The sequence below is a fragment of the Schistocerca gregaria genome, chromosome X, assembly GCF_023897955.1.
Source record: "Schistocerca gregaria isolate iqSchGreg1 chromosome X, iqSchGreg1.2, whole genome shotgun sequence".
Lineage (NCBI taxonomy): Eukaryota > Metazoa > Arthropoda > Insecta > Orthoptera > Acrididae > Schistocerca > Schistocerca gregaria.
Window position 1 is genome coordinate 212,389,657 of NC_064931.1, and position 19,294 is coordinate 212,408,950.

At 43.3% G+C, this 19,294-nt stretch overlaps 1 protein-coding gene across 3 annotated transcripts in view; it reads left to right on the forward strand.

The window, feature by feature from the left end:
- Nucleotides 1–19,294, forward strand: part of LOC126298407 (diacylglycerol kinase 1-like) — a 1,060,073-nt gene that overhangs the window by 409,577 nt on the left and 631,202 nt on the right. For all 3 annotated transcript variants that reach the window (XM_049989725.1, XM_049989723.1, XM_049989724.1), the window contains one exon: nucleotides 12,275–12,351. In XM_049989725.1, coding sequence (XP_049845682.1) covers nucleotides 12,275–12,351 — 77 coding nt within the window. The remainder of the gene's footprint in view (nucleotides 1–12,274; nucleotides 12,352–19,294) is intronic.

The following is a 19,294-nucleotide window of genomic DNA, read 5'->3' on the forward strand; positions in this document are numbered from 1 at the left end:
GTCCGATGGTACAAACTACTGGCATCTGTTTTAACATTAGAGCTTACTCATATCGTACGCCATGTATTCTCGTTATGTGCAATAAATATTCCAAATGAAAGACACTCTTGTTTCATTTCCGATCTTCGATCTGTCTCCACTTACCCTTGACGTTTGCGTCAGAGTTGCTATGCGCCGCACGGGATTAGCCGAGCGGTCTGAGGCTCTGCAGTCGTGGGCTGTGCGGCTGGTCCGGGCGGAGGTTCGAGTCCTCCCTCGGGCATGGATTTGTGTGTTTGTCCTTCGGATAAGTTAGGTTAAGTAGTGTGTAAGCTTAGGGACTGACGACCTTAGCAGTTAAGTCCCATGTGATTTCACACACACACAGTTGCTATGCAATTCTCAATTCTTACGATGTGCTCCAATTTCCCTAGAAGATTGTCGCAACATTTCTCCACACCCCTGTATTTCGTTTGCAAAACACTCTATAACCAGTAAAGGAAGAAATTCGGATTGTAAAAAGTTTCTGTTCGATCAGACAAAATAAGGTAAAATTAAGAACTGCAGTCCACCTGGGCTATGCATATTTGTGAGTAAGCAAATGAGATTAATTAAACTCTAAATTCCAATAATTAAGTAAATCTTTTCATTGACTGTCTCACCAGAAAATTATTGAATCATCTTTTCACTATAATATTCATTGTGCACTTTACAGTGAGATGTTAATTACCCAAAAATCACTGGTTCATAATAACGGTTATCTGAAGTTATCTAAAGAGTTTCTTTACATGCTCGTAGAACTTCCATAAACACAAATACACATATGAACATTTACATTGAGATAACGGAAGATACCCCTATTATCGCATCGGACCTCCTTTTGCCCGGCGTAGTTAAAAATGGTTCAAATGGCTCTGAGCACTATTGGACTTAACATCTGAGGTCATCAGTCCCCTAGAACTCAGAACTATTAAAACCTAATTAACCTAAGGACATCACACACATCCATGCCCGAGTCAGGATTCGAACCTGCGACCGTAGCCTGGCGTAGTGCACCAAATCGACGCGTGATGGACTGAACAAGCCGTTGGAACTCCCCTGCAGAAATACTGAGCCATGCTGGCTCTATAGCCATCCAAAATTGCGAAAGCGCTGCCGGTGCAGGAATTTGTGGATGAGCTGATCTCTCAATTACATCCCCTAAATGTTCGATGGGATTTATGTCGAGCGACCTTGGTGGCCAAATAATTCGCCCCAACTGTCGAGAATGTTCTCTAAACCAATCGCGAACGATTGTGGACTGGTAACATATTTGGATTCATAAAGTCCACGAATGGCTGCTCCACGTAGACTAACATAACCATATCCAGTATACGATCGGTTTAGCTGGACTAGAGTACCCAGTCCATTTCATGTACACAGAGCCCAAACCTTCACGAAGCCACCACCAGTTAGCACAGTGCCTTGTTGGGTCCATAGCTTCATGGGGTCTGCCATCAGCTGCTATCAACTGAAATTGGGACTCATCTGATCCGGCTACGGTTTTCCAGTCGTTTAGGGTCCAACCGATGCCACCAGCCGAGGAGAGGTACTGCAGGATATGTCCTACTGTTAGCAAAGGCAATCACGTAGGTCGTCTGCTGCATAGCCCATTCACGTCAAATTTCGCTGAACTGTCCTAACGGATAAGTTTGTCGAACGTCCGACAATGTTTTCTGCGTTTATTTCACTCAGTGTTACTTGTCAGTTAGCACTGACAACTCTACGCAATGGCCGCTGCTTTCTATCGTTAAGTGAAGGCTATCAGCCACTGTGTTGTCCGTAGTGAGAGGTAATACTTGAAATTTGGTATTCTCGGCACACTCTTGAGACTATGGATCTCGGAAAATTGAATTCCATAACGATTTCCGAAACAGAATGTTCCATCCGTCTATCTCCAATTACCACTCTGAGTTCAAAGACTGTTAATCCCTATCGTGAGGACATAATCACATTGGAAACCTTTTCACATGAGTACAAATGACAACTCTGCCCATGCAATGCACTTTTATACCTTGTGGACGCGATATTACTGCCATATATATCTGTGCATTTCGCTGTACCATGACTGTTTACACTTCAGTGCACTTGCCAAGCCGGCCGCGGTGGCCGTGCGGTTCTAGGAGCTGCAGTCCGGAACCGCGGGACTGCTACGGTCACAGGTTCGAATCCTGCCTCGGGCATGGATGTGTGTGTTGTCCTTAGATTAGTTAGGTTTAAGTAGTTCTTAGTTCTAGGGGACTGATGACCATAGATGATAAGTCCCATAGTGCTCAGAGCCATTTGAACCATTTTGCACTTGCCACACCTCGCAAACACGATAGCTGCTTTCTGACACTGTCACATCTCCTCGTCGACCTACCTCACTGCACTTAATCCATACAATCGACTGACACGTACACACCACTTGCGTCAGCGGTGGAGAATCACATGATCTGCAGTCATTTATAATGAAAGCTTTCTAAAAATAATACTGACAGAATCATTTTTTTCCTTAAATTAGATCTCTGACTGTCTTTGTTTGGAAGGTATGACAGTTATCGTTACAGCAGGGAGTCCCTGTTCTGCGCTCAAAGACAACACATCGTGCCTGGTACACGCAGCGCTCGGGGACCACAGCACAGCTACGACACCTGAGGATGGGCTAATAACAGTCCAAAACCGGTAGTGTGAAAATAAAGTAATTTACAACTGAAGCGCTATTTTCAACCTCTGCTATAACAAGAACTGTCATAATTTCCTAACAAAGACTGTCAGAGATCTAATTTAAGAAAAAGAGTCCTGAGCTGAATCCTATAGAACATTTTGGGACGTTTTGGAGCGCCGACATCGTGCCAGGTCTCACCGACACACATCGATACCTCTCCTCAGTGCGCCAGTCCGTGAAGAATTGGCTGCCGTTCCCCAAGAAACCTTCCAGCAGCTAATTGAACGTATGCCTGCGAGATCGAGATTGAAGGTTGTCATAAAGGCTAAGGATGGGCCAACACCATACTGAATTCCAACATTACCTATGGAATGCGCCACGAACTTGTAATTCATTTTCAGCCAGGTGTCCGGATACTTTTGATAACGTAGTGTCTCTGTTAAAGGATGATGTAGAATAAAGCCTGACAGGTTATAGCCTCCTCACGTGAACAGCAATACTGAATGGAAAGGTAAACAGTGACTCCAATCCGAGAAAAAAAAATGGTTCAAATGGCTCTGAGCACTATGGGACATAACATCTATGGTCATCAGTCCCCTAGAGCTTAGAACTACTTAAACCTAACTAACCTAAGGACATCACACACATCCATGCCCGAGGCAGGATTCGAATCTGCGACCGTAGCGGTTGCGTGGTTCCAGACTGAAGCGCCTAAAACCGCTCGGCCACACCGGCCGGCGGTAGCCATAATGCTACAGTGTTGTAGTGGTTAGCATATCTGCCTAAATAGCAGGAGACCTAGGTTCAAGTCATGGGCGCGGTACAAATTTTAATTCATTGCTTCAGCTTCTATACTTATCAAAGAATTCCCGTTGGATTTGAAGCCTATTGTTGGCAGGGCGTGACACTCGCGTCGATTAGGATCTTCCTACGACCACCGTTCTGACGCTGCATTACTTGGTTGCCAGAGGTGCACCATTCCTTGTAGACGGTATAGTTCGCTTCGATTCACCATCATATCGGCCATATTGTTTCACGGTGTGTACATGGGGACGTCCAAACACGATAGCTGTTTTCTGACATTGTCACATCTCCTCGTCGCCCTACCTCACTGCACTGAATCCATACAATCGACTGACACGTACACAACACTTACGTCAGCGGTGGAGAATCACATTATCCGCTGGTACCAGTTCTACACCATCTGCAAAGATCCATAGCGACCTGTGTAGTCTTTCAAAGGGAACTAATATTTTATCTGGTGAGCTTATAATGGCTGAAACTGACTTGGAATTTACCAGTTTCGTATTTAGTATCTGCGGCTTCGTGCTTTATATGATTCTAAATTGTGTTGTGCATTTTACAAGCTAACCTGATTGGACTGGCGTGTTATCGTTTCCACGCACCAACAGTTCCTAGAGCGCTGAACGAGTTTATTTCCTCTCGGTACGGGATAGAGCCAACAATTCTATTTGTAGGTTGACTGTCTAAAGAAGCAAATATCGGTTTTTCCTGCTTACGAAGCTGTCGGTTTATAAACGATATTAATTTGCGATTGTTATTTCCGAGAGAACTGTCACAGAAGCGGACTGAAAGGCGAATGTCAAAATTCTAAATAAACGCGAGGCGTTTTCCCGCCCGTCAAAGGAAGAAACAACGCAGTAAAAATGAAATTAATCGGCTATTGTTTTACGACAGACTTGTCACAGCGGTTGTGAGTTAGGTGTTCAAAATCGGACTGAATGTACTGCGTTTTCTCTTTGCATATAAACAAAGAACGCCTGTCTGCGCAATTCATTTCCAAGAGGCAATTGATAAAACAACGTTTCAGAGGAGGGCACAATAGTATGAAGCAGTAAGAGACTTAAAAATACTTTCGGTCGCCCGCATCTCGTGGTCGTGCGGTAGCGTTCTCGCTTCTCACGCCTGGGTTCCCGGGTTCGATTCCCGGCGGGGTCAGGGATTTTCTCTGCCTCGTGATGGCTGGGTGTTGTGTGCTGTCCTTAGGTTGGTTAGGTGTAAGTAGTTTTAAGTTCTAGGGGACTGATGACCATAGATGTTAAGTCCCATAGTGCTCAGAGCCAGCCACTTTCGGTCATTGCAACATTTTCATAAAGCAGACAACGAAGAACATAAGATGTGTTCTCGTACCAGCCTATTACAGATCAAGTTCAGTATGAACCTCAACTGCAGACTGTTAGAAGAAATATGAAACAGCGAAAACTTCCGTACCATGGTAGTAAACAGTAATTTCGGAATAGGGTCATCTGTAATTTAGTTGTATGCGAAATTTATTTAGTACAGCAGAGAATGAAGGAATGCAATACAATGTAAATTTTTCTATCTGACTATTTTATAAAGACATCAGTTTTAGGTATACGTTAATTGTGTGTCCTAGTTGAATTATTTCCGCCTTCAGAGCTAGTTCAGCTCCAGCTGATATCGCACAGATTGCCCCCCAGTCATTTGCTGACAGATTGGTCCAAATTCAGTCTACACCGGCTATACAGTTCATAATCGCGCGTGATTTCATTTAAACTACCCAATTTCTGTGGATTATTGTTCAGCACACTTACGTCACCTGCATAAGCATGGGTCACAATCCTTAATCGTCTATAAATTAGCCCAAACTCACGTGTATCCTACTAAGAAGCGACTCAGTGGCAGTGGGGTATAATATTCCAGAGAACGGGCATCGCTGTCTCAAAGCTCTTGTTTTATGTGTGAAGTTGAAGTTTGGTTAAAGGTAATTTTAGTACAGTTACCACCTATACCATTTTCCGGTGTGTGTACAAAGTTATTATCGAAACCACCACAGTTCAAAAAGGTTCAAATGGCTCTGAGCACTATGGGACTTAACATCTATGGTCATCAGTCCCCTAGAACTTAGAACTACTTAAACCTAACTAACCTAAGGACAACACACAACACCCAGCCATCACGAGGCTGGGTATCGAACCTGGGAACCCGGGCGCGGGAAGCGAGAACGCTACCGTACGACCCCGAGAGGCGGGCGAAACCACCACAGTCACTGTCTCTGTCACATACTGTTCTATTGTATCATAGGCACTTACGAAGTCTGGAAACGTTAAATGTAATGCCAGATATGACTGCCACTTTAAATAGACCAGATCAATGTATGCTGCCAGGATGTTTGTCATTTCACAGTTCTGATGTTCTCGTAAGATACGTCCTGTGATTACTTTTAATGGGGTAAATAAAAGTGTTGTACAAAGCTTAAAATCCACTAATAATCAAGTTATTGGAAGATATTCCGCTCCTGACTTTGAGTTTGAATTCCTCGGTGAAACAAGGTTCTGCCCTCCATGTAATTGTTCGGGAGGCTTGCCCAGTTACTACGTAATTAAAAATTTCTCTTAGATTGTCCCCTATTGCGGCCCAATATATGTCGTATATTCAGACGATTACTTTCTCTGCGAAGCAGATCGTGGTGCTGTATACTTTTTGGAGGTGCTTCAGTACGTAGAGTCTGATCGCTAAATGTGACATATGTAGACCCTTTGCGATTATGTCCATAAGCCTATCTTTTGCTTGCAACGAGCGAAGTTATCACACGGTGGATCTCATTCGGGAGTACAATGGTTCAAACCTGCGTCCAGCCATCCTGATTTCGGTTTTCGATTATTTCCCTTAATCGCTTCAGACAAATTCCGGGATGGTTCCTTAGAAAGGGCACGGCCGATTTCCTTCCCCATCGTTTTCTAGTCCTAGCCTGTGCTCCATCTCTAATGATCTTGTTGTCGACAGGACGTTAAACACTGATCTCCTCTTCCTCTTTTTTAGCTTGCCAAGGTTGTAAAATGAAATGCGAAATTGGTATTGGCTTATGAAGTTGTTGCTGCGCTTCCCTGTCTCGGATTTTACACACTCTTTCATTCCATCTATTATTTCTAAATGCTTTTGTCTTTCAGTGTTAGATATTTTTTTGCTATTGGGGCAGCAATATAACTGATGATGCTCGAAGTACAGAGGATTAAAAAATGCAGATCGGCAGTAGTAACTAAAACATCTGTAAAAACATATACTTCTTAACAAAGAATATAAATTAAAGCGGTGTCAAATCTTTTCGAGGGTATTGTACGGAGCGTAACCTTGTACGGAAGTGGAGCTTTGACGAAGAAAAGTTCAGAGAAGAGGAGAATACAGTATCTTCAAATATTCAATGCCGATTCTTCATCATGACAACACAACTCTCTATGACAAGTATTTCATGCTTGATACCTGTCCTCATCATACACATTCATTTTATGTACTCTCCAAAGTCCATTAATACTTCCCTTTCCTCTAAATATATTTTACATTTTCACTAGTTACCTTCAGCACAACACCACCTCCTAATCCCTCTACTCTGCTCTAGATAGCGAAGAAGATTAAAGAGGGTAGAAATAGTTCACAATTGAAGAAGAGGAAGACTGACAATAAGAAAGGAAAATTAAATATTTTCTACTAATGACAGATCAAAACATTTTTTTTTTTTTCAAATCACCTCCTTTCTTTTGACAGTAATCTGATTACTCAGCAACTGCCCGAATTCACTGTCGTCTTTATCCTCTTCTAAATTCTCACTAACTGCCTGACCGCGTTCTGGCCATTGCCTGGTTGTACTTCTCCGATTACTGCACGAAAGTATTTTTCAGCTGCCTCCAATGTTTCATTCAAACTTTTGTCATGTAGCTCCTTCAGCCCTTCACTATCAGTGTCCTCTCCTCCTTCCATGCAAGATTCGTCATCAGTTTCACTGTACACGCTATCCTGTGTGAGATGTTTCGTTATTTTCCTTTAAACTATCTACCAGATTGTCTGTACTGCAGTGTTTACTTCGTTCTTTCTTTAAAAAAAAAACTCTTCCAAACCACCGTCAAACATGAATATTCTAACCTCAACAATCCCATTAGCCTCAGTTGGACCATTCCTATAATTATTTTGAACTTCCGCTAATTTTTGTTATGGTATAACAAGTTCAAATTACTGTCACCAGTTCTGCAAATCTAGCCACTTCACAGACGGTATCAATAATCTGAGATTCTGTTTCGTTTCCCACTCGTAACTCCACCTCTTGTCTATTCTGAAAATTATCGTCACGGATTGGAGAACGCGATCTATCAACTGGTCCTTGCTCTCTGTAAATTGGTCTGATTGCTGTAGCATGACGCCAGATCTTTCCACATCTTCCACTATTCTTTCAGAAAAACATCTTTTCTTTAAACTGACATTTTGGTGGTTTTACACATTTCCTTGAGGCCTAAAATTTGTTTACTCCTCGTTCTCTAATTACTTTTCAACTATCTCCAAGTAAATAATAAACTTATTTACATTATAGCTAGCAACAGCAATTATTTTGTTACGCCAATTAATGGTCAGATTTCTATCCAAACCCACGACAATCTGGTCACTCGATTTTATTTGCTAAATATGATAAACTGCTAACCCACTTCAGGGAAAATTTCTTTACACTTTCTTTTATAGTATTAAACTTCTCACTCGTCCAGAAACTATTTTCATTCCCATTTGTTTCTGTTTGCCCCAATATTCTTTAAAAATGCTTTCTTAAATTGTTACAACGTATAATATTGCTCAGTAGCAGTCACACCACATGTTTTAGGTTCTCCCAAGAATTTCGACGTAATAAAACCTGTCTCTCTTAATTGGCTTTTGACATTTGCTGAGGATTGCCTACATTTCTTTTCAACTTCACAAAGGCTTTCGACGACTTAGCGTCATACAAATACAGATCTTTGTCTCACATTTACTTCAGCTCAGCAGCGTGGTTTTTCCGTTTCAAATTAATTTCAGATTTAAATTTCTTATGCTCACCAGCCAATTATTATTACTAGCCTTCTTATCAATGTTCTTATCATAATTAACAGTCTGTTCATCACTTTTCTTATTTAGGTTACCAGTGTGCTGCATTACCTTACTAACATTTTGTTTATTTAATAACAATCTTTTTCTTATTGTCCGTCAATGCAACAAACATTTCCCGCATTCTTTCTATCCTGCCGGCCGCGGTGGTCTCGCGGTTCTAGGCGGAACCGTGCGACTGCTACGGTCGCAGGTTCGAATCCTGCCTCGGGAATGGATGTGTGTGTGATGTCCTTAGGTTAGTTAGGCTTAAGTAGTTCTAAGAGTTCTAGGGGACTAATGACCACAGCAGTTGAGTCCCAAAGTGCTCAGAGCCATTTGAACCATCTTTCTATCCTGCTTACTTCAGACATTACTCCCTATTTTCCATTGTCGATAGGCGTCCTACCAAATTTGGCATCTGCTTCAACAGTTTCCTATTCCTTTACATTGAATGGAGTAACATTAAGCAAATGAGTATCATTAAAATCGTTCACATGATTAATGTCAAAATATGAACTATGTCCGAGGGTTTCATCTGTTGAAACATTTTGTTCCAGTTTTATCCCTGTAATTGGAGATAACTGAGATACATCATTATTTACTAAACTACCTGCTTGTCTTTGTTCAAATGGTTCAAATGGCTCTGAGCACTATGCGACTTAACTTGTGAGGTCATCAGTCGCCTACAACTTACAACTACTTAAACCTAACTAACCTAAGGACATCACACACATCCATGCCCGAGGCAGGATTCGAACCTGCAACCGTAGCGGTCGCGCGGCTCCAGATTGTAGCGCCTAGAACCGCTCGGCCACCTCGGCCGGCTTGTCTTTGTTCAGGAGTTCTTGTTTCAATGGTAATCATACTGAACTTAACCTCAGCCCCTTATCTCACAATTACATAACTGTCACTCTCTTCCATCCTTTTAAGTCTTTTAAATACAAGCACTTAACAAACAAAATAAGTCTCCAGCGGTCTTCTGTAGTCGCGGGGTGTCTTCTCTGAAGGTTTGGACTCGTCCTTCAGTTATACCAGTTTCAGGGCCCCTCTCCGTTCCGTACGACACCAGCGCTGATCTGCTGTGCCGGCTGTTAACTTCATCTGTCGCTAACTTGTTCAATTCTACGCTGCGGCCCCCGTCGCGTGGATGATCTTTGACATCCCTTTCCTGTCCTAAAGTTCCAGTCCTCTTGGCGTCCCTCTTCTTTTCCACTTTCTCGTGCACTGTCCCATGCTATCTTTCGCTTACTGTGTTACACTGTCCTCTATCAGAATTATTCTCAATCACAGTTTCTACCTACCACAGCTTCTTACTTCCTGGACACTATTGCACCATGCGGGAAGGCGCGCTTAATTGCTCTGGTTATCGATAAATGTTCACTTCGTGGTGATTTCTTCTTCTGCCGTCCAGTCCCCACGTCTGCCGTGTTGGAAATCGAATAATGTTTCTCTTCACTAAAAATTTTAGTTTCAGGTCTACTGAGCTAATCAGTAAAAGTAATGTTTTCGAAAAGAATATGCTCACTCTTTTGCTACAAAACAACTTCCAAGTCCTTGCTAATCAGAAGTTCGAATAATGTTTCTCTTCACTAAAAATTTTAGTTTCAGGTCTACTGAGCTAATCAGTAAAAGTAATGTTTTCGAAAAAAATATGCTCACTCTTTTGCTACAAAACAACTTCCAAGTCCTTGCTAATCAGAAGTTACAGTTTCGTCAATCACATTGCATCACAGTCACTCTTGTTTTACCCAGCTTATGGTATTTAATCGAACCTGTTACCGAAAATATTACATAGCGGATTGTGTATGACAGAATGCTCGCTCAAGTACACCACAACTGGATCCTTCTGAACATTCAGTCCTCGGTCCCAACTTGCACAATACGCCACGTGGATTTTTGATAACTCAAAAGTCATAGTTTACACACAAAACCTGAATTTCACGTGTTAGACATCATCACTCTCCAGCGATCTCTTTGCAGCCCACCGCGTTCAGACTTAATTGATAATTAAATCTGATGAAGGCTGCCCTCTGATCGCACTTAGACTCCACACAGCGATTCTTCTAGCAAACCAAATATGCGTAAATGTACTCTCTTCTCATTGGCTGAGGTAGTGCAGCTAATGATATGTCAGTATAAACCCGTTCTCTTCCGCGCCTTTTTCATTGAACAAGCTGTTCATAAAAAGAGCACATTTGAAAACATCCACAAATATCAAAATAACTCCATCTTTAAATACAGGTATTACTGTAATACAGCGAGGTGACAAAAGGCGGGGGATAGTGATGTGCACATATAGAGATGGGGGTAGTATCATGTTATGTTAACCGGAGTCCTAGAAACGACGGAGAGGCTCCGTTCCCGCCAGAGTTGTCCGCAACTCCACGACTACTGCCGCAGTCCACTTCACCCCTCCGTCGCCCCATATCGAACCCAGGGTTATTGTGCGGTTCGGCCCCCGGTGGACCGCCCTCCCCCCCCCCCCCCGCTCCCCCAAAGGGAACGTTTCACACCAGACGAGTGTAACCCCTATGCTTGCGTGGTAGAGTAATGGTGGTGTACGCGTACGTGGAGAACTTGTTTGCGCAGCAATTGCCGACATAGTGTAACTGAGGCTGAATAAGGGGAACCAGCCCGCATTCGCCGAGGCAGATGGAAAACCGCCTAAAAACCATCCACAGACTGGCCGGTTCACCGGACCTCGACACAATCCGCCGGGCGGATTCGTGCCGGGGACCGGCGCTCCTTCCCGCCCGGAAAGTCGTGCGTTAGACCGCACGGCCAACCGGGCGGGCTAGTAACGTGTACACACGCTGTCGTTTGTGCTCAGATGATTAATGTGAAAAGGTTTCCGACGTCATTATGACCGCACGACGGCAATTAACAGCCTTTGAACGCGGAATAGTAGATTCAGCTAGGAGCAGGGGACATTCCGTTTCGGAAATCGTCAGCGAATTCGACATTCCGAGATCCACAGTGACAAGAGTGTGCCGAGAATGACAAATTTCAGTCATTACCTCTCACTACGGACAACGCAGCGGGCAGCGGCCTTCACTAAACGACCGAGAGCAGCAGCGCTTACATAGTCAGTGCGAACATACAAGCACTACTGCGTTATACAACTGCAAAAATCAATGTGGGAAGTACGACGAACGTATCCGTTAGCATATTGCGGCAAAGTTCGGCGTTAATGGGCTATGGCAGCACACAATCGACGTGAGTGCCTTTGCTGACAGCACGACATCGCCTCTCCTGGCCTCGTAACCGTATGTTGGACACCAGTGTTCCAACTTAATTTATTTGCTAATGCAGCAAGAATGCGTGCAGTTTTGGACCTAACTTAATTCATCGTTTACCTCTAAGAAAATTCACCAATTTGCAAATCGTTTTTCCTGTCTCATTTTTTACTCTCTTCCAAACACATATTACCTTGTTGCTGTAGGAACTTATTTTTTTCATTCAAAATACTTAACTTAGATGCTCTGAGGACTTTGCTTAGAATTGAAGTTTGTAATGTGATTGACTCTGTCATCACCTGCGTCCCTCTTCTTTATCCGTGGTGCTCGATGTCCACTTCTCATCCAGGATTTGTAACAGTCAAATTACTTAAACAAGTAAATTTGCTACGACAACTATTTTCTAAATAACCTGTAACTATGTCACTGAATGCATTAAATTTTTCTTAGACTGTTGATACTCGAATAGTATTACAAACATGCTTGAATTGAAACTGTTCTGTTACAGATTCATCAAAGAAGCTACAAGATGTGCTGGACGAGTGTAGCGGCACTGGACCCTTGTCGCGCTACTGCCTCGAAGATGTAAGTTCCTTTTAGGGCAATTTTTATTTTCTTTCATCTAGTTTATTTATTTGTTTACTTTCTGTGTCCGTTCAAACACGTCCGAAATGACCTTGTTGTCCTTTTCGTCGTCTTCGTCATTGTTACCTTGTCCGAAGTCTGATCTGATGCAGCTCTTCACAGTAGTCTATCTTGTATAAGCTTCTTTGGTTACCAAATTATTCCTCGATGGCCGGCCGCGGTGGTCTCGCGGTTCTAGGCGCGCAGTCCGGAACCGTGCGACTGCTACGGTCGCAGGTTCGAATCCTGCCTCGGGCATGGATGTGTGTGATGTCCTTAGGTTAGTTAGGTTTAAGTAGTTCTAAGTTCTAGGGGACTGATGACCACAGCAGTTGAGTCCCATAGTGCTCAGAGCCATTTGAACCATTTATTCCTCGATGTCCCACGATGTTCTACTAGCTGATATCTGCTGGTAGCCCACTGCCACAAATTTCTATTTTCCCATTTCTATTTAGTACCTCGTCATTATTTCAGCAATATTCTCTACCACAACATTTCAAAAGCTTCTGTTCTCTTCTTCTTCGAGCACGTTTCAGTCCCGTATGAGGCTACACTCTGTCAAAATACCTTCAGGACATATTTCCTAACGATTAAGTTCATATTCGACGTTAATAAATTTCCTTTTTCCGCAAACACTTTTCTTGTTATTGCTGTTCTGTATTTTTTACCTTCTTTACTTTGTCCGTCATCAGTCATACAGCTGCGCAAACAGCAAGACTCATAGACTGCTTTTAGTGTCTGCTTCCCTAACATAATTCTGTTAGAACAACCTGATTTAATTCGACTGCATTCCATTATCCTTGTTTTACTTTTGCTGGTTTCTACCTTATAATCCCTTTACGAGACATTATATACTACACTCATCTTCGAAGTCCTTTTCCATTCCTGAGAGAATAAGGACATCGGCAAACCACAAAGGTAGTCTGATATTTTTATTGCAGTCTGTTATTGCATTCACAATAACGATTACTGGTTTCGTACACATATCGAACAACTGCAGATTTGTTAAAACAAATAAAATACATGTTAAATCTTACATAACGGATCTGAAAGGAACATAAAATAATGTTTTTAAATTTCTTCTCCCTGATTTTTAATCCACTTAACAAAGTTTTTCTTCGTTTCGGTTACTGTTTCATTAATGTACATGTTTAATTACATCGGGGAAAGGCTGCAGACCTACCTTACTCAACGACTGCTTCCCTTTCATATCCTTCGACGCTTGTAAGTGCAGTCTGGCTACTTTACACGTTGTAGATAATTTTTCGCTCCCCGTTTTTTTATCACTACTACCTTCAGAATTTCTATGAATGTATTCCTGTCAACATTGTCAAAAACTTTTTCTAAATCTGCAAATGCTATAAATGTACATTCGCCATTCCTCGGTCTATCGTCAGAGATTAGCTGTTGGGCCAATATATCCCTCTCGTGTTTCTACATTTCCCCGGCACCCAAACAAATATTCCCCGATGTATGTTTCTACCAGCTATTCCTCTCGTCAGGAAATGACTCGTGTCAGTATTTTGCATCTATGTACCGTTAAACTGATGTTTCCACAATATTCAGACCAATTAGTATCTACCAGCATTGTGATAGGAATTATTACAATCTTCTTGAAGTGTGAGATTGTTTCGATTGTTTCATGTATGTTGCACACATGGTGCAGTAATTTTGTCATGAATGGCTCTCCCAAGCATTTCAATAATTCTGATGGAATGTCGTCTATTCCAGGGGCTTGTTTTGGCTTAGGTCTTCCAGAAATATGAAATTATTCTCCCATATCTCCCAGCTCATCATCTACTTAGTCTATCCATTCTATAATATTGTGATCAATTATTTTTCCTACTATATACCATCTGTATATTCCTTCCATATTTCAGCCTACACTTCTTTGTTCAGTACGGACTTGCCGTTTGAGCACTTGCTGTGGATTAGCTGCACGTGATTAGCATCGTAATACAGGTAGAGCGCATTCAAAGTTAGTGCTGTACCCGCGGGTAGCCAGATATCGGTGCACATTTCGAAGCTCTAGATGAACTGGAGAAACGGAGGAACCCGCCAGGTGTGAGAGTCGCTGGCGGAGGAATAACTAACGGCAGGCGAGAGAAACTTGACAGACAGACTCTGGAATAGATAACGGACCACGATAAGGACAAACAACCTGGACGCTGAGGACGCGGTAAGTGTGGGCTTCGTCACAGTAACAACCAGACCAAGAGCAGTGGGAAGACAAATCCCAAAGAGAGTAACCGGCCAAGCAAGGCAATTATCAAGAAGTCCTAGCGCAGTGAAAGTAGATCTGACCATATCAAGCACGAGCACTGAACTGACCACCTGGGAACGAACGTGGAATTGATTATAAGAACAAGGGTCTAGTGACGCCCTACCTTCTGCTCAGTTACTTCGGTTTATGGATTGGCTGCTTTTCCTTGGATGTGGCTTGGGGGTCTTTCCCAGTGTACAATGTTTTTTGATGTCTGTAAGAAGATTATTTATTTTGGTTATAGCTCGCAAACTGTTCAAATAATGTAAAAAATGGCTCTGAGCACTATGGGACTTAACATCTTAGGTCATCAGTCCCCTAGAACTTAGAACTACATCTTCATCTACATCCATACTCCGCAAGCCACCTGACGGTGTGTGGCGGAGGGGGGTACCCTGAGTACCTCTATCGGTTCTCCCTTCTATTCCAGTCTCGTATTGTACGTGGAAAGAAGGATTGTCGGTATGCTTCTGTGTGGGCTCTAATCTATGTGATTTTATCCTCATGGTCTCTTCGCGAGATATACGTAGGAGGGACCAATATACTGCTTGACTCTTCGGTGAAGGTATGTTCTCGGAACTTTAACAAAAGCCCGTACCGAGCTACTTATCGTCTCTCCTGCAGAGTCTTCCACTGGAGTTTACCTATCATCTCCGTAACGCTTTCGCGATTACTAAATGATCCTGTAACGAAGCGCGCTGCTCTCCGTTGGATCTTCTCTCTCTCTTCTATGAACCCTCTCTGGTGCGGATCCCACACTGCTGAGCAGTATTCAAGCAGTGGGCGAACAAGCGTACTGTAACCTACTTCCTTTGTTGTCGGATTGCATTTCCTTAGGATTCTTCCAATGAATCTCAGTCTCTACTTAAACCTAACTAACCTAAGGACATCACACAACACCCAGCCATCACGAGGCAGAGAAAATCCCTAACCCCGCCGGGAATCGAACCCGGGCATGGGAAGCGAGAACGCTACCGCACGACCACCAAATAATGTCGGTTTGGAAGATACTCTCATTGGTCTAGAGAACTGGTAGATGGAATAATGAGATGAGTGATAATTCACAGAAGTTGGATGATACCTGTTTAATAATCTGAATTGAACTTTCGATAGCTAAAACATCACCTGAAATATGGCTTACTTGTCGATTCCATTAACTTAGAACCTTGTATTTTGTGCAGAACGAAGAGACTGGATACATCAGTAAGTGACATAAACCTCCAGCCGATAAATGTAAGATTTCCCGAGAGAAAGGCGAACTATGTTATGTTCTGGCATCATGTCAGTACGAAAGAAAATGACGTAAACGAAATGTTGGATGCCATAACTGTGTTCTTATTTCTTCATTATCTATATATGTATCTTGAGGCATCCGCAATGAGGCGAGGAGTTTTGTTCTGCAGAGTTTCACCTTTTGTTTCATTATGATCTACTGTCATGCTCCAGACTGCCAAACCGGAGAGGACAACAGAAAGAATGATGGTTCTTTAGAGTTTGATTTTGTCTACAGTTGAGAGACCCCTTCCCTTCAGTAGGTGGTAAAGTTGAAAAAGACGTGCCGAAGGTTTGTGGTATGTCACAGTTAAATGTTGCTTGAATGATAACTTTTTGTCAATTTTAAGTCCTAGGTATAAAACTGAGTTTGTCCCGGGAGGGTCTCTATCAGTAACCTTGATTTTGATGACTGGTTGGTTCATCTTTGTAGTAAATAGAACTGCTTGGTACTTGGAACTTCCGTCTTCCAAATGTTACACCACATAATAATTTTATCTAAATGGAGTATCAACCTAATTGTCACGAGTGTATAGTTGATGATGTTACTGCCGCTGTGATACGGTGCAGTACCATCAGTACATAGGGCTATATGTCCTCTGGGCTCATTTTGTATGTCATATGTGTAATACGTTATAGGAGAGGGTCAAGCACAGGTCTCTGTGGCACTAGTGCTTATGTGCTTTTTGTTGCGCTGTCTGTTCCATCTGCCGAGGAGAAAAATTTTCTATTTGTCAGAAGGAATCTGACAGTCTTCAGCACGTGGAGTGGGCAGCTGTACTGCGACAGTTTGTAAAACAGGTTGCCTTGCCAAACACGGTTTATAAAGACTGCTGCAGTGCTGTTCCCTTGGCGCTTTTCTTCGCAAATATGCTCTACTAGGCGACGGATGGCTGTTTGGTGCTACGTCCAGCACGAAATCCAAATTGTTCTGGGGAGAAGATACTGTACGTCGTTAGAAACTGTTGCAGGTGAAACTGGGTTACCTATTCTATGAGTTTGGACACGTGAATTAATAGGGAGATGGGCTTTTACTTTCATGGAATCAGATGGTTTTAGGTAGTTTGGGAAATGAGATGACTTTTGGAACCTTCCAGGCTGAAGGGAAATTGTTTGACTTTAGGAAGTTGTTGAGGATGGCCGTGAGTTGTGATATGGTTGATATGCGAAGCTTCTTTAGAAAGAGTGACTTGATACGGTCGGGACCAGGGTATTTTTTGCAGCCGATTCACCTGATGAGAGTACCAAGTCTTTCGCTTACCACCTCCAAGGAGATTTCAGGTCTGCGTTGTAGCTTCCTTGCTAGATGTCGCCATACTCTTCGCTCATTTCTTTCTAGCTCCAGCTCGTCGTCTTCTACGATATTTTCTCGAAATTGAAGTTCTAGTATGTTTGATTTGGCGTCTGCCATTTCTTCTGGCGTATACGCCGTGCCATGCTCACCGTGTATTGTGTTAACGGCTTTCTGGGGTTGCTGAGAGGCTTTGGCTATTCTCCAGAAATGGTCAGGTTTGTTTGCTGCCTCTTCTAGGTACCACTGTCATCTGGGATTTCTTAGGATCTGTAGCCATTCGCGTATCTCTCAGGCCATCCAGAAAATATTGCTTCTGTCTTGTAGGTTGCGGTATTGCTGCCACAGCCGGCCGGAGTGGCCGAACGGTTCTAGGCGCTTCAGTCTGGAACCGCGCTGCTGCTACGGTCGCAGGATCGAATCGTGAAGTCCTGAGAGCCTGGGTGATGTCTCGCTTCTTTGACGTTTCCGATGCGAATCAGATATATGCTGGCCTGTTATCTTCTTGTAGCGGCCCTAGGTAGAGTGGAACTTAACCGCCGTCCTTCTGGTAAGAGCACCCTGATCGTCCACAAAACTCAGTACGACTAGATTGTGGTCGCTCTATCATATTTTATCTTTACGTTGCATTGTAGTACATGTATATCTGCAATATCTTTAAGATATTATCAGCTTCAGTTCGATTGCTCGATTAATTGTATGCTGTAAATATTCGGAAAACTGAAAGAAAATCGTTGTGTCCTCATCTTTCAAGAAGTTACTATCATCTCCGGCTCACAGTATGTAGCTGGCGAGTGAAGATATCTTAAAGGAGTTTACATTTCTTAGTACACTACTGGCCATTAAAATTGCTATACCAATAACAAATGCAGGTGATAAACGGGTATTCTTTGGACAAATATATTATACTAGAACTGACATGTAATTACATTTTCACGCAATTTGGATGCATAGATCCTGAGAAATCAGTACCCATAACAACCACCTCTGGCCGTAATAACGGCCTTGGTACGCCTGGGCATTGAGTCAAACAGAGCTTGGATGGCGTGTACAGGTACAGCTGCCCATGCAGCTTAAACACGATACCACAGTTCATCAAGAGTAGTGACAGGCGTCTTGTGACGAACCAGTTGCTCGGCCACCATTGACCAGACGTTTTCAATTGGTGAGAGATCTGGACAATGTGCTGGCCAGGGCAGCAGTCGAACATTTTCTGTACCCAGAAAGGCCCGTACAGGACCTGCAACATGCGGTCGTGCATTATCCTGCTGAAATGTAGGGTTTCGCAGGGATCGAATGAAGGGTAGAGCCACGGGTCGTAACACAGCTGAAATGTAATGTCCACTGTTCAAAGCCCCGTCAATGCGAACAAGAGATGACGGAGACGTGTAACCAATGGCACCCCATACCATCATGCCGGGTGATACTCCAGTATGGTGATGACGAATACAAGAGTCCAATGTGCGTTCGCCGCGATGTCACCAAACATGGATGCGACCATCATGATGCTGTAAACAGAACCTGGATTCATCCGACAAAATGACGTTTTGCCATTCGTGCACCCAGGTTCGTCGTTGAGTATTCCATCGCAGGCGCTCCTGTCTGTGATGCAGCATCAAGAGTAACCGCAGCCATGGTCTCCGAGCTGATAGTCCATGCTGCTGCAAACGTCGTCGAACTGTTCGTGAAGATGGTTGTTGTCTTGCATACGTCCCCATCTGTTGACTCAGGGATCGAGACGTGGCTGCACGATCCGTCTCGACTGCTAGTGATACGAAGCCGTTGGGATCCAGCACGGCGTTCCGTATTACACCCCTGAACGCACCGATTCCATATTCTGCTAACAGTCATTGCATAGCGACCAACGCGAGCAGCAATGTCGCGACACGATAAAACCCGATCGCGATAGACTACAATCCGACCTTTATCAAAGTCGGAAACGTGATGGTACGCATTTCTCCTCCTTACACGAGGCATCACAACTACTTTTCACCAGGCAACGCCGGTCAACTGCTGCTTGTCTATGAGAAATCGGTTGAAAACTTTCCTCATATCAGCACGTTGTAGGTGTCACCACC